The sequence below is a fragment of the Ammospiza nelsoni genome, chromosome 7 (genome assembly GCF_027579445.1).
Source record: "Ammospiza nelsoni isolate bAmmNel1 chromosome 7, bAmmNel1.pri, whole genome shotgun sequence".
Classification (NCBI taxonomy): Eukaryota; Metazoa; Chordata; class Aves; order Passeriformes; family Passerellidae; genus Ammospiza; species Ammospiza nelsoni.
The window spans coordinates 23743094-23758434 of record NC_080639.1 but is presented as its reverse complement, the minus strand read 5'-3'; the positions used below and the strand labels follow the sequence as shown (position 1 = coordinate 23758434).

Sequence of the window (15341 nt, the reverse complement as noted above, 5' to 3'; positions counted from 1 at the left end):
TTTTTCAATCACAAAACAATAAGATTGTTAACCTTTAAGGTTAAGTGTAATAAAATGGACTTTAGGGAATTTTGAGTGTGACAGGTTGCTGCTTGCACACTTCTTACATCTTGAAAGAAATGTGGGATTTTAAGAACGTACGTGCAGCTCTGCACCATGTCTGGTGCGTGGTTCAGACATGCTGTGCCTGGATGAGGCTGTGACAAGTTATGGCCCAAAGGCAGGAGCACCCTTCCTGCAGTCACCTCCCTGCCACTGCTGCAGGGCAGCAAGCACAGAGCTCAGAGCTCCTCCAAACCTACCCTGGAACAGACGGGAACAGGATCAGCCCAAACAGCTCGGGAGCTGCATCATGGTCACCACTGCCAGCTCTGGGGCCTGCTCTGCTCAAAGCATGCAGCAGCTAAAAAGCCAACAGAGCCAGGAGGCTGGGGACAAGGCAGAGGACATAACTGTGCCTTTGTATAAACCTTAATGTGTCCTCACTGTGTACTGCAAGCTCTTGTGGGCTCCACAGCTCAGGAGGTACTCCTGAGAGTCAGGGAGGGTAAACAGATGGTCAGATAAAGTTACCAAGGGGATGGAGCCACCAAGGAGAGACTTAAAGGACTGGGACTCTAATTAGGAGAGAAGATTGGTGTGTAGAAGGTGTCTCAGTCACACAATATAATGAAATTATGAAGACACAAAGATAAGGTGAATGCAGAGCTGTTATTCACTGAACCCTACAACTCAGGAACTAAGATGCACTCAGTGAATATTTAAAGCATTAGAAGTAAGTTAAAATAGGCATAAGAAAATTGTGCCTTGAGACAGTGAAACTGAACCCCTTCTTGTCATAGAAGACAACAGAAGCCAAAAATATCAACAGGCTCAAAAAGGAGAGTAGGGAAAAAATCATAGGCCATAGGAACATAAGCAGATGCTAAGAAGAAGAGGCAAGGATTCACTCCTCGCATTTTCAGTATTCCAGTGAGGCAATTTATGTTACAGCAAAAGCACCAGGACACAGCACTGAGACAACTTTTGTGTGTTTTTTCCATTACTTACTGACAACAAAATGATATTTCAGCAATTAAATGTAGGAACCTGCGTCTATACATTAGACTGCCAGCTTGAAGAAATGCTGATAGGAACCAGATGTGACTAGGAGCAGGTTGGAATCCAGAAGTGAAATTCTATTGCCACTCAAAGTTTAGCAACAATTTTTTTCATAAGAAAATTTCCTCACCTTTATTTATTAACATTTGTACACTCCCAAGATTAACCCTGAAGTTCTCCCCTTATAATTTTTCATAAAATGGAGAAACTCCTGGTATTTTGCACTTCATTTTAAAAACTTTTAATTCAGAAATTGTATTGCCTTCATTGCTTTTATAAGATTTAGAAGAATTTGGTTTCCTTCCTATCAGTAAGACCAAAGTAATTTTGGCACAGTGATGACTATCTTATTCAGGTGATAGAAAGAAGAGCAGGAAAAAAAAGTAAGGAAAGGAACAGAAGCTATTTGCAAAGGGTTATTTGTCATTCTAGACAACTGGTAGAGCAGGTTTTTAATAAAAATGGGCTGAGACAGAACAGAGCAATCTATGGATATCAGCCTGTTTGTAAATTGATGTATCTGTGCAAAGATCTGTACAACTGCCTAAAAACATTCCTCTGACAGAAGAGAGCTAGGCACTCAGGATGCATTTTACAAACAAAGCTCTGAAGAGCAGTGCTGTGTTTATGTTCCTGACATAATTAAAGTGTTTCTTTGTATTACTTAAACAGACCCGTTCAAATCCTGGCATTACCTAAACAAACCCATGTTGGCTCCTGTATTGTTCTTTTTGAAAACCCCAGAACAGCCTCACAGAGGCAGCATCAAATTGCTAAAGCAGAGAAGAGCACTGAGCATAGAAGAGTGGTTTTTTCCCCAGATATTCCTGCAAAGCAATTGTTTGTCTGCTCTGGTGGCAGCTACCGACAGGAAGAGGCTTGGGTCCCTGTTGAGATGTGGAACTGAGAGACCTGAATATTAAAGAAGCATTAAGAGTAGGTGTAAAGTACAGGAATATGAAGAAGGCAATGCAGATGACACAATGATATAAATTCAGCATTCCAGCAGAACTAAGGATTGACAGAAGGTTATAGGAATTTTGTTTCTGTGCTTACTTAATCCTCAGAGTGAACACTTTTCCTGTTAAGGTCAGCACCTAACATAAAAAATTATGTAATCATTCAATTTCATAAAAGGAATCAAAGACATATCTCTTTACCAAACTGCAAACTAAAGTTTGATATGTAAACATGAAGGAAGAAGCTGCATTGCACCCATCTTACCTGATATGCAGAAATGATCAGCTGGAGAATATTTCCAGAATCCTTCTGTAGTCGTCCAACAGTAGCTCCAGGAATAAGCTTTGCATAATTCTGGAAATATAAAAAATTAATTTAAAGCACAACAGAAGTCTAGGTGAGAAGGAGCTACCATCTTAAAAAACCTCCAAACCTGAAGAAAGAAAAAACAACCCCCCCCCCCAACCCTAAAAAACACAAAACAAAACAAAAAAAAAACAGAAAATGAACAAAAATGAAGGAGCTGACAACAAAACCAAGTAGATTGAAGCCAAGTGAAATAAATAACAGCAACATTTTCAAGAATTCTTTCACTCCTTTCACTCTCCATTGCATGTGTCTTAATGAAAAAGTCAGATGGAGAAGAGCCGGTTTCATTTAAAATTCATTGAACATATATTGTTAAATCACCTCTCTGTGATTGGAAGTTTGATACTATAGTATGCTTCAAGCTCTAATTTTTCAAATTTAGAGGGAAGATATGTTTTATCAACAGTTGTATTTCTCTTTAATAAAAATATCCAGAAACAGATTCAGCTGCTCTAGTGTTGTTGCAGAGCTCAAGAGTCTTGGACCCTACATTCAGCAGCTGCAGTCACTTTTTGTCTTTGCACACGTATCTCAGTGATCTCTGGCTCTGATGGATTTTATGTTGAACTTCTGTGAATAATGCAGTGCCAATTTAGCAATTTATTTCAGTGAAAAGTTCTCTTCTCTTTTTGCATTAAATTGCACTGTGACACTGGCGTGATATCTGACATCTAGATTTTAAATACCATGAATTAAAATTTGCCTTGCCTGATTGTTAACTATGTGAACTTCCCTTGCTTTAAACCATGCCTTTGGAAAACAATGTGTTCATCTTTTTAAAAAAGCATTGTAGGAACAGTTTTCCTTTACACATTATCATATCAATGCTGTTATTTTAAATAAAAGGAAAATATCCAGAAAACTATTAATAAACATGAGTAATGTGATACTCCTATATCTTTCTTAACCTCCATATCTCCAAAAGCTCTGTGATTATTTTATGCATTATGTATGGAATAGTTATCATTCATTACATTTCTAGTGCTATTGTGAATCAGTGGGATTAACTGCATTTTATGTTACAGCTGGCAACTTTGCATTCCTGACACCTCCTGCGATTAGTGCCCTCTCAAGTATTCTTGGAATATTGAAACTCTGTGTTTGGTACATGTGGACCTTCGGAGAGAAAAGATTACAAACCTGGAATTTAAAATACAGTCCCCTTTAATCTGTGGTATGCAAAACAAACAGCAGGGATGTGCTGCTCTGAACACTTTGGTTGATCTCTCCTCTAGGAACAAAAATTTTCTGCATGATGATACAAAGATGGTATTTCAAGCCCAGGCCAAGTGTGAGTCTCCAGTCCATTGGTTAAACCTCACTTCTTAGCAAATATTTCTGTTCAACCATTGCCAAGGTGATGCAGACAGATGCTGCTTTTGGGGTGCTGCTATTGCTAAATATCTAAAGCATATGATGGAATTTAGTCCTTTGGCAAATATTCATTAAAAGGTGAACTGCCATTTTATAGGGATACTCTGATTCATGTAAAATAAATTTGACAGTTATATATTTGAGCTCAGTGGGGTTATGTCTATATTTTAGAAGTGTAAATGATAGAAGAATTTTGATCATAGTGTGCCACACCAAATATATAAAAATAATTTCAAATTCTGTATGAGTGCGGAGAGTATTTTTAGTTCAATTTTCAGCAGTGCAATACAGTCTGAAACCCTAATTTTCAACCTATTTATTCTGTGATATAAAATGAAATAATTAATCAAAAAAAAAGAGTAATTTTTGTTTCAAAAGAAATGCTGCTTAGTCGGGACTAAAGATGGAGTCTTTTCCTTATCTAAGTTTGAATACATTTTAAAAGAATTTTTCTTGAAAAGAAATAACAACAGCAATAGTGGCAACTACTTCATGAAAGCTTAGACTGGTGTTTTCTTTTGTACCAAAGTAGGTTTTGTTAAAATATAATTATTATTGCCATATTCACAGATGCTTTTTGAGTGAATAGTTTTTATTGAATGAAAACATCCCCTGATGCTTGGACAAGACTCAGCTGAGACTAATGATGCTAGAAGTTAGACATAGATGAATGTATTATAAAATACTTTTTTTAAAAAAATCCTTTAAAAAATAATCTCCAATTATCAGGGTTCAGTGTCAAGAAATTTCTTTCTTCTCTTGCATCAGATCTAAATCATCTCTTGAGGTTACTCTGCTGTAGCTTTTTAGGTGCATGAAAGGTTCAGAAGCAACACCAGCTCTGTTACAAGCTTAGGTGTTCTGTGCTTGTGCCACCCCTAAGATTTGTGTTAGATAATAATATACATGTAAGTGGATAAATTGAAAATTCAGTTGGAGAGGATCAAGAACATTACATGACTGAATTATTTTTGGCTAAATTGCTGGGGATTATGCAGGGCTAGAAATACAAAATATATATTTGACAGTCTGAACACCGCACTTAAGACAAATGGAATCTATCAAGTCTATTTAAAGAGGTGCTTTTTAAGTCCTCACAGTAATTTTAATGTAAGCTTGTCCCTGAGAACTCTATTATAAATAGTCACAGTCAGTATTGGTATCTGATGTAATTAGAAGCTGAGTTCAAGTAGATTTGAGATAAGATATTTGGGGAGAATCTTTACACCTCAAAGGATAAATGGAAGGGGGTTTTGAGGGAGACTACAGAATCTCCAGCACTGAAGCTTTCCAAGAGAAGTGAAACACCAAAACTTTTAGAGTCCTCTGCCACCACTCCAGGCTACCTGAGCAGAGACCTTACCACAAGAATAATTCTCATTGTCATGCTTTGTTCTTTTTACATTGTTAAGTATAGATACTGGTTATTTACCTTTATATTACAAATTTGCATCGCAGAGGTGAACACTTGGCAGTGTGTTCATGTATTTCCCTGTGTTCACACCCTACATAGAACCTTTAAAGGTAGTTGCTGTTTGGAAAAACTGCACTGCGACACTTGTGTATGATTTTTGTACTTGCTTTGACTGATTTTCCACGTCACCAACAGGACAAAAAGCAGACCATAACAAATATAGCTTCCCATTAGTGGAATTAGTGTAGATATAATAATATATAATATATAATAAATATTCCATTAGTGGAAGAAAGTTGTATTAAAAGACAAAATCAGCAGATAGATTATATTCAGTGGGATTATTATACACCCTGTAAAAGAGAAAGCAGTTGTACCTCCTTTTTCCTAACAAAGAAAGCAACAAGAGCAAACCATTCCCTAGCTGGGCTAACCATGATTTGTATTTTGTGTTAGCTATAAGCCGTTGTTTAGTGTTCCCTGTTACCAAAGGGTTCCTCTTGGTAACTTTGATACTGACACAGGGATACTGAAATGGAAACACCTTGGTAAGAATGCTGGTGGTTAGCTTCAAGGGTGACCACAAGCAATTTCCAAGGTAAACCACACTGCCATCAGCAAGAGAAATATTTCTTTGGACAAAAAAAGGCTCTGTAAATCAAACAGGTATTTCTCAACTACCTTCCTAACAGCCCCTATTCATGAACCACCTATTAAAAAAATCTATAAGGAAAAATGGTTTAGTTGTCATTAATTGGATCTCTATTAAGAAATAGCTGAAGCCACTGCATTTTTAAGTGGTTGACTTCTACTGTTATCAATCTAAATGTTTATGATCCAGCTCAGTACTCAATACAGTCTTCAAAAATGCAAGGCAGTCAGTGCTTCAAGACAGAGAGTGTTCCTTCCCTTGTCAAGGCTGTAATCTGAGAATCAGTTTATGCAGTTTGTGACTCTTGTTACTTTTGTTAAACAGCTGGAGCATCAGTCTTACTCAAAACAACTCCGCCCCCAGAATCAGTTGCAGAAGTACTTGGGGGGTCTTCCCTGGGTTACACAGAAGGTAGAAATAGAAAACCTACTGGTGACTACCTCAAGGACTCAGCTGCTCTCTCTTTCCCTCCCCTCTTTCTTTCCTATCTTTGACGTGGCAATCACAGCAGAGAAGCACCTCTCCTCATTACTGTACTTCTGGCAATAATACAGAATGTTTTGCGAAGGCTTCTCCTTCAGAAAGCTGGTCTTATTCTATCAGCAGGATCATCCTTACTGGCTTCCTCTCAACCAACCTGAATAAATTTGGGCAAGCAATTTCTCTCTGCTTGTTCCCTTTCACACAGCAGGGTGTGGCCAGGCAAGCAAGCTTAGGCTGCAAACCCCCTTATTACCCACTATGAACTCATCTAGAATCTCTTTTAGTGTGTGAAGATAACTGCATGTTTCAGGTATATTCTTTACAAAAGTGAGAAAAGGTTCAGCTCTCCTCTAGCCTTATAAAATACAAAAGGCTAATCATAATGATGATACTGAATAGTTTAGCAATGCAGTTTGTCAATCCTTGACTTAAAGAATTAGTGTGATTCAGCTTGAAATATGATTTAAAAGTTACCTTAGAATACCAAAATCAATACATGAAGAAGCACTTAAGCAGAAGAGCTTTCCTCTGATATACAATTTCCTAGTTATTTTATCACATAAATATCTTTTTTAGAATTCAGTCCTTAGTACTAGAATTACTGTGTCAGCTGTGAAAAAAGGTGGACTTTAAAACAAACATTGCAAAACTGATCATTTTAGATTGCTCACCTCATATATGTGAACTTGCTCATTTGTTACAGCAAAAATTAATAGAACATTGTTTTGCACAAGTTTGTCAATTAATTGTCCAATTGTTGGATACTCCTGCAAACAAACAAAGGAGAGGCACATAAATCTGTTTCTCATGTGCTTTCAGTTCCTGTCTCCCATGAAAGACACATTCAAGTGATCATAATGAACACTTTGTTCTCTGTGTAGTATAAACTTTAATTAGGAATACACACATACAAAATAAAAGATAGTGCATATAATTTCCTGATGTTGTTTTTAAGGAAACCCCTCTGTGAAAAGTACAGAGCCAGATTCCTTAGTGGGGGCTTTGGCTCAGTAGCATCTGTGTTATATATACATATTTAATCCAAAGAACTGCACTGCACCAATGGTATTTGTCCTACAATGAATACTATGGAGTATATATTCAGTATTTTTGAACACTGAATCTTAAACTTGCAAGTTCTCATACAGGAACAGTGTCCTGCAAATTCCTGAACTGGTCCTGAATTCAAACCCTTTCAGGGAACATAATTAATGCAAATCTTGCTTTCCCTGCAGAAGGAAATACTATTTAGTCTAATTCCATGGGCTTTCCTGTTGTAGAAATTGTATTTTTTCTTTCCTTTTTCTTAGTTATAATCTATCCTGATTCCATACAAACAAACTGTTCTCTCTTTACTCAAACATGCAGTTACAAATAAAATAGATTACATGAAATATCTGGATTCCCTAGCTTTTACACATTTCAGTGCTAAAAGTGTAATTCACTGTTGCTTGTCTTAGTCTTTAAATTTCCAGAATGTGAGAGTGTACAAAATTTGTCAGTAATTACCTGAACAGTTGACATGGAATATTCATTATTGTGGTCCAAATGACAGTTCCCATCATTAGGAATAACAATCCCTGCCAGTTTACTGTCCATCCCAAAATGGGAATCAGCATCACTCACAAACACCAGCAAATGTAGAGAATCATTCCTCCAGCCAATTTTTTCCTGTCATTTTAAACACATCAGTTTAGCAAGATATATTGCATCACAACATAGGAAACCAGCAAAATATTTGGAGAACGGCATCTCAAAATGAATGAATAGCATCGTTCTCAAGGAAGCATCAAAGACAACACATCTCCTAAGGGATGATTTTCATTCCATTGTCTTTGGCTAACATTTTGTTTCCCCATCCCTGTGTTTAATAACATGGGTTGGCCATGTTCATGTCAATCTGCTTACTACTCTAAACATAGTTAATAAAAAATATTTAAACAGAAAAACAGACACAGTAATTATACTGATATTTGGGCTTATTTGTCCCTGGCAATTAAAAGGAAACTTAGACTAAAATATTGCAATATGCATGTTTTACTTGTACAGCCAAAAGTATTTTCACACAAATTTAATGAGGCTCTTGGTTTGTGTTAAAAATTTTTGAAAAATAATCTGTCACTTTGAAATACCAGCATATAATACTAGAAGAGATTATATATGGAATAATAGTATACCTAGAAGTTTCAAGTACCTTGCAAACAGCTGCCTGCATAATTGCATCAAATCCTCCCTCTGGAGTGTCTATATTAGCAGAAATTCGCTGTCCTTTCACAATTTTGTTGAATTTTTCAGCATCATTTGTTAGTGGCAAAACATTTTTATATCCAAAGGTGGGTAAGCACTCATAGGGTACAGTTCTGTAAGAAAAGTGAGAGAGCTTATGGGTAATAGAGAGTAAAAAATCACTGGAATGGCTGCTCCAGAGGGCTGCCTGGATTTGTTTTGGTCTTCTGTCTCTTCTCTCTGCCTGAGAAGAATTAATGACAAACCTAAGATAATTAAAGAGCATTCAGTGTCTTGGGCAATGGAAAAAATCTGCACAAAGGCTGGGAAATGCCTCCTGGAGCAGAGTAATTCAGCCAGTTACCAACGTGCAGCCCTTGCCATGCCTCCTGTTGTGCCTTGATCTCATATTTGAAAGAATATGAGAATCTGTGACTCCTTAATGCACTCAGAGATGACCGCCAAGATGCTGCAGTCCTGCTCCAGGTTGTAGAGCCCAGCTTCTCCCATACATAGGTTAGCTAAGGGCTAGGCCAGCCAGGGGCTGGGGAAATTGCTAGACCTTAAGGAGGGGGGGGAAATCAGGAGAACAGCATTGATGGACTGGTATTCCATGTTGGGCTTGAGCTTGCAACTCCTTAGTGTAAATCATACAGTTCTTTTATATGTATTCTAGAAAAGGAAAAAAATTAAAGAAAAATACAAAACTACATGCCACATACCTTTTTGTTAACATATTAAACACATTTGTAACTAGCAGCAAAAGCTAAAAAGCAGACTCACTACCAGATTCCTCAATCCTAATAACTTACAACTCAACAGAAGGATGATCAGAAGGTGAAACTAAAAGAACCAAATCTTGTTCCACAAACTGATCCATTTACAGCTGGAGGAGGGGAGAGTTTCCAGTGAAGATGCTGAAATTAATTGTAGCCTAAAGATTATGACAGTGTTGGCATGCAGACAGATGTTGGGATTTTCCCTGCCTACCTGCAAGGGTTGCTTATTTCTGCAGCTGTAGTTTTGATAAACGGTGAAACTGGTTTTTCAACAAAAGATCCAAACCCGAGTCTAAAGTTGCTTGTCAGTTTTGACATCTCTTTGGAAAGAGTTGAACCCAGTTCTTTGATTGTGTTCAGATCATCATCCATGGAGGCTGAAAGATCCATGAGGTAGTAGAGATCAATTGGATAATCTTCAGTCTGGCGAACCTTGATCTGTATTGTTTCCTCATGTCCTGTTAAGGTCAGGGGAAAGTGAGAAACATATCAGCACTTTTGTGCAGAAAACATGACCAATGCCAATTTCTTCATAAACTTCACTATGGTGACAATTATCTGGTATTTTAAAGCACCAGTAGCATTAACAAAAATATTTCAAAGATTGCCTGTCAACAAAAAAATCTCACATAAGGTTCTGAAAAATTAAAAGTAGTTCTAATGTTTGGGGTTTTTTTAAACAGTTATTCAGTAATGCCAAAACCACAGAATTAGAACTGATTGCTATAATTTGAAAAGTATGAAAACATCTCTTCAGCAGTATGCAGCTTTAGAAAATTTAGCTATGAAGCTAATTAAAACTAGAGGTAGCATTTTGGGGTCCTATCATATCCTTTAAAAATTTGAACAATGTCAAAGTGTATACAGAGATTTTATTCTCAGTTCCAACACTATGACGTGACCTAACTGAATGTCTCTTCCTTTTTTTTGTTCCAAATTTTCTTCAAGAAAAATTCAAATCAGAGGGACCCCAAGATGGTTCTGGAATGCTACCTTAAGTGCCACTGGTATCTTGTAAATCCTCAAGGCAAGATTTTATGTTGCCTCGGAGGTACTCTGCCAGACCAGCAGGGGAGAGGCACAGGAGCTCAGCTGGGGAGGAGCCAGGGGCTCTCATTCTCTCCCTGCCACCTCATTGGCAAGAGAAGAGAGGAACTAAAAATATATATCCTTTTTTTTATGATGTACCCAGCACTTCTGAAAATGTTCTGAATGCATCTGAACCTAGTTTTCATGTGATGAGTCAACAGATAATTTTGGACTCAACACAGGTTTTTATCTTTATTCTGTCAAGATATTTTTGAGCTTGTTCAACCCAAGAAGCTTCAGTTTATCACACTGTCTGAAATTAACTTATGATCTATGACTTACCTGGTCGCAGCCTCAGAGTTAATTTCTGGGGAGAAATCTGTGTGACATCAGAACTGTTCTTCTGGGATGATGCAGTTAGGGGATCATTCCTGTGAATTTCTACTTCTGAAATGGGAAACTCAATCAAATTCAGCTGGCATCCTTTGGACAAAAGATTTTCCAGGGTATCACACCTCCCGTGAATTCCAAATGAGTCTGTGTAATTCTAATGCAAACAGGAGAAGGAATGGATGAGTTAAATGTTTTTACTGACTAGCCACCAGCACCCGCCCCACAAAAGGTCAGTCCAACTCAGGGAATGGAAACAAAGTGCAAGTTTGTGCAAACTAGTGCAGAACTAGATATAGGTGGCACAGAACCCCAAATTTCCCCTTCATGGGTCATGTCACACAGGTGTATAATTAATGTAACTTACACCAGCTTGTTATCCTGGGAGAAACTGCTCTATTGTTGGGGAATGGGAATTGTGCCACTCGCTGCATTTGGTTTCTCACAGTACTGGGAATGATAACACAAAGCCTTTCTGAGCCACTGCCTTTTCTATCACAGGATTATGCCACAAATTCATTAGTCTTTCCTATAAAGTTTAGAACTGCAGATTGAAGAACATCATTCAATAAAAGTGTTGCTGATAATAAACTCCTGGGCAACTTGTGACAAACAGATTGTGGGTACCCAGTGTTTACTAGTTCTTTTTTTCTGACCTACACTTTCTCCTCAGCTCTCATTTAACCTGTTCACTAAAGCAGGCATCAAGTCTTTGTTCCTCTGCCTGGTGCCCAGCACTGTTCCTCAGCACCAGTGGTGCTCTCAGCATCCCCACACCTGTATTTGGCCCAGCAATCCTCCTTGACCTTCTACCAGCCAGAGGAAATCAAAAGCCTACAGATATCAATTGGATATCTCACAGTTTATTGTCATTACCCAATTCAGAGCATTGATATGCATTCCTTTCCACAGCACTGCTACAGGGTGGGTACTAACCTCACGTGGTGGTGAAGTTAATGGTTACTTTTACAAAAAGGCTTCTGTGCTTTATTACCATTTCCCAGAGCTATGTCTATAGTTAAGATTCTCAAAATCAGTCAGGTGTGTCCTGGATACTGCTCTGGCCTGCCAGCCCTCTTGACCAAAGCCTGGGCAATGCCTGGCAGAACCAGCTCTGAAACATTCAGTTCCTGGCAGGGATTCATGGGCCCATACCATGCATCTGCTCTTTTCTCCTAGGTCTGGGAAAGCAACCCATGGATCAGCCATTAAGCCACAAATATTCTCATTCAGTCACTTTAAAACTTTCCATGCAAAACAAAACAAATTTACTTTAAACCTATTAAAAACAGAACTATGACCATTTTTTCACCAAAATATCACCCTTCATGCCTGAAAATTGTCAGGGATCTTATATATTTTGGTGGAAGTGTTGAGACACCTGCTGGGAACAGTGGTTCATTATTCTCCAGACTGAACCTGATGCCTTTGCTCAGGCAAAACTCTCACCCACTGCTTCTTGAATAGAGCACACATAAATTACATGTACCATTATAAACCTTTCACAGGGAGATCCATGTCATCTCCTTAATTTACACAGTTTGTAACTTTTCAAAATGTGTGAAGAGACAACCTCATATTTCAAATAATACAGTTACAAAGTGTATTCCTATCCTACAGAAAACAGTTTCCTTGGAGGTGCTTTTGTTTGCTCTGACACTAAAGCTCATATGCCTTTTGCATGCTTGATCGGCTGTTTTCTAACAAAGAAATGAACGAGCTTACGAACAAAGAAGAAAATTCGTGTTTACTACAGTGAAGTTTTCAATAGTTCCACAGTTTTATTTGGTTTGGCTTTGGGGTTTTTTAAATCAATAAATTATACTGGGCTCTTTTTTCCTTGAAAATACATGGCAGTAGTCAAAATTATGTGATCCAATTTCAACAAAATTCTATTTTGTAGTACAGATATAAAAACTACTGCAAACATACTAATGTGGGGTCTTTTTTACCTCCATGGCAATATATTTTGCAAATGGCTAAAGACGCCTTTTTAGATTTTTTTAAAAACATGTAGATTTTTTCTTGCCGAGCTATTTCGTAAAGAGTATTTTAGTCCCATGCTGTGTCATATCGCTGTACCCAAAGCCATCAAAAACTGGTAGTAGCAAAGGTGCAATCCAGAAACTAAAATGAAAAAGACTATTTCTCTAATATTTCTGTCAAGTTTTTGTTGCAATAGCTGACTATCTTGTTAATGCTAATGCACTAAGAGCTAGAATATTTACTGTGAGCTGGGGAGATATTATTTAGCACCATTTATAGGAGAAAGTTTTAAAAGCAGAAATGTGAAGTCACTTCCTTAAGGTTGCACTGAAAATCTTAAATAAAGGTATAGGAAACAAATCCAGATATATTTTTTAAGTCTAATGTTTTACCAAAAACACGTCTATATCATAGGAATCATAAAGCCAACATTATTGTAACACTTAAAATCAACCACAGAATAGTAATTACTAGATGGAAGTTTTACATCTGCAAACTTCTACACTGTTGATACCTGCAAACCTTCTGTTTGCACTGTCTGGCTTGGCATATAATCTGTAACACACAGTCTGGCTTCTGACTTTGTGTCTGGTGCTTCTCCATCAGTGCTGGGGGTGAGCCAGCCCTTGGGCTGATGACCTGAGACCCCCCTATTTCTGCCTTAGGTTTGGAAGATTGATGTTTTTGTGGTTTTTTCAGACAAGAAAACAAACAAACAAACAAACAAACAAACATCCTAACAACCATACTATGAATAACAGATCATGTAGAGTAGATTAAATTCCACTTCTGCTCCCCAGGAAGGCTTCACTAAGTGCTGCATGCATTACAAAACCCTGAGCTGACCCAATTAAGTCAATACTTCATCATCACTCAGAGTGACTACAAAGACTTCAAGTCTTACTTTGAAATTTTTTTTTTATCACTCTACCTCTTGCAAACACCAAGCGCAGTGTGGTCCGGAAAGCAAACAATCTTCACAAGTCACTGTGCTTTCCTGAGAACAGGCCCCTGAATTTAAATCCAAGAAGATAAAAGCCTGTTAATATTATGCTGAATCATTCAATTTATGAAGAAACTTGTCATTTAGAGAATATGGGTGGTGAAAAATGCACATATTTAGCCATATTTAGGATTACTGATAAAATTTCTTCTTAACAGTAGTTCTATTGGTAAAAGATTAACTCTCCAATAAAGATTAAAACCTCAGAATTGCTGGCAATTAACATACCTCCTTTTGCGTGCTTTATGGGTGGCATTCACTTAGAACATGTTAACTTGTTCCCTCCAGTGCACCTGATAGAATGTTACATGTGTTTCTGGTATGGTGTAGGTAAGTCATTCCCCACATAGTCAGGGATATTAAAAGAACAGATTTATGCTCACTCTGTATGCTTAATATTGCTTCACTCAGCTCTGTAGATACTTGATATGATTTTTGTCCATTGTGTAACTACCAGAGAAACACTCAGCCACATGTATAATAGGAAAGATTCTTAGCAGATCAAACTGTGATTAATGAAAACAAAGTTGCTCAAATGTCTGTCTCTTTCAAACCTGTTGTGCTACATAATGACCACCAAATTGTAGATGAAATGGCAATGCAGCCCTACAGCAGCCTGTCAAAGAAGCGTCATTAAATAGAAAGGAAAGATTAAATACAGAAGGCAGAAAGCTATTTTGTGTCAACTTCAAGCAAGAAACAACACAAAATGGTTTGAAATGGATCTCCCTGCCCCTGAGCCTTACCTTGCACATAGTTATTTCTTTGCAGAAATAGGAAACAGAGGCAAAGCAATTCAATCCCCATCCGTTTTCAGTGCTGGCTGCAGGACAAAAAAAAAATAATAGCTTGTTAATTATGGTCTGCATAAAGGTAGACTGTCGTAAAACCCATGCATTCCTGGAGGGTATGTTTTCAGGTGTCACGTACACCGGATCGCGAGGAAACTTCAACCCCAGCGGGACGGACCATGAACAAAAGTGAAAACAAGGGCTACCTGGGCAGGTAGGGAGGACAAGCTGTGCACACAGTAACGTGAACATGGTTATCACTTCCTTGTTTTCCTGGACTCCTTATAAGGCATACGGAGAAAATTCATTCAGGTGCAGATTTCTGTCTGTCCCAGTCACTCTGGGTCCTAGAGCAACCCAGCCCAGAGACCGTGTTTGCGCTGTACAACAGCCCTTCTAAAGCTCCTTCAAAAAACACCTTTAACTGTGCCCCGAGGGGAGATGGATCATTAAGATTGCCAAGTGAGTATACCTGGAGAAAAGAAAAAAATCCCAGTTTTTCAGATTTCCTGATATGGAGGGAAACTCATAAAGGGAATTGTGAAGGAAAAAACCCCAAACTAATCACAGATTAAAACTGAGGACTTTGCTTCACTACTTCAAGACACCAAGTACATTGATTTTATTAACATTCCAAACTGAAAGGGAAATGCTGCAGTTGTAGATTTTTTTAAATATATAGAAGGAGGAATAATTTAATTCCCAGTACAGCAACTGATTTGAAAAAAGAATCATGTCAGCCTTAACTCTGCCCAATAAGTGGCCGAATATTCTGCAGCACAGA

The 15341-nt window shown here is 37.9% G+C and overlaps 1 protein-coding gene across 1 annotated transcript in view; it reads right to left on the bottom strand.

Annotated features, from left to right (window-relative positions):
- The window catches only part of ITGB6 (integrin subunit beta 6), a 29176-nt gene extending 14374 nt beyond the window's left edge, over positions 1 to 14802 (bottom strand). Inside the window, exons 1-9 of the mRNA XM_059475766.1 lie at positions 14764 to 14802; positions 14513 to 14589; positions 13695 to 13774; positions 10730 to 10934; positions 9570 to 9816; positions 8548 to 8713; positions 7863 to 8024; positions 7025 to 7120; positions 2326 to 2415 (exon numbers count right to left, since the gene is read on the bottom strand). Of these exons, the coding sequence (XP_059331749.1) occupies positions 2326 to 2415; positions 7025 to 7120; positions 7863 to 8024; positions 8548 to 8713; positions 9570 to 9816; positions 10730 to 10934; positions 13695 to 13774; positions 14513 to 14573 (1107 nt within the window). The 5' untranslated portion in view covers positions 14574 to 14589; positions 14764 to 14802. The remainder of the gene's footprint in view (positions 1 to 2325; positions 2416 to 7024; positions 7121 to 7862; positions 8025 to 8547; positions 8714 to 9569; positions 9817 to 10729; positions 10935 to 13694; positions 13775 to 14512; positions 14590 to 14763) is intronic.
- Positions 14803 to 15341: the final 539 nt, after the last annotated feature.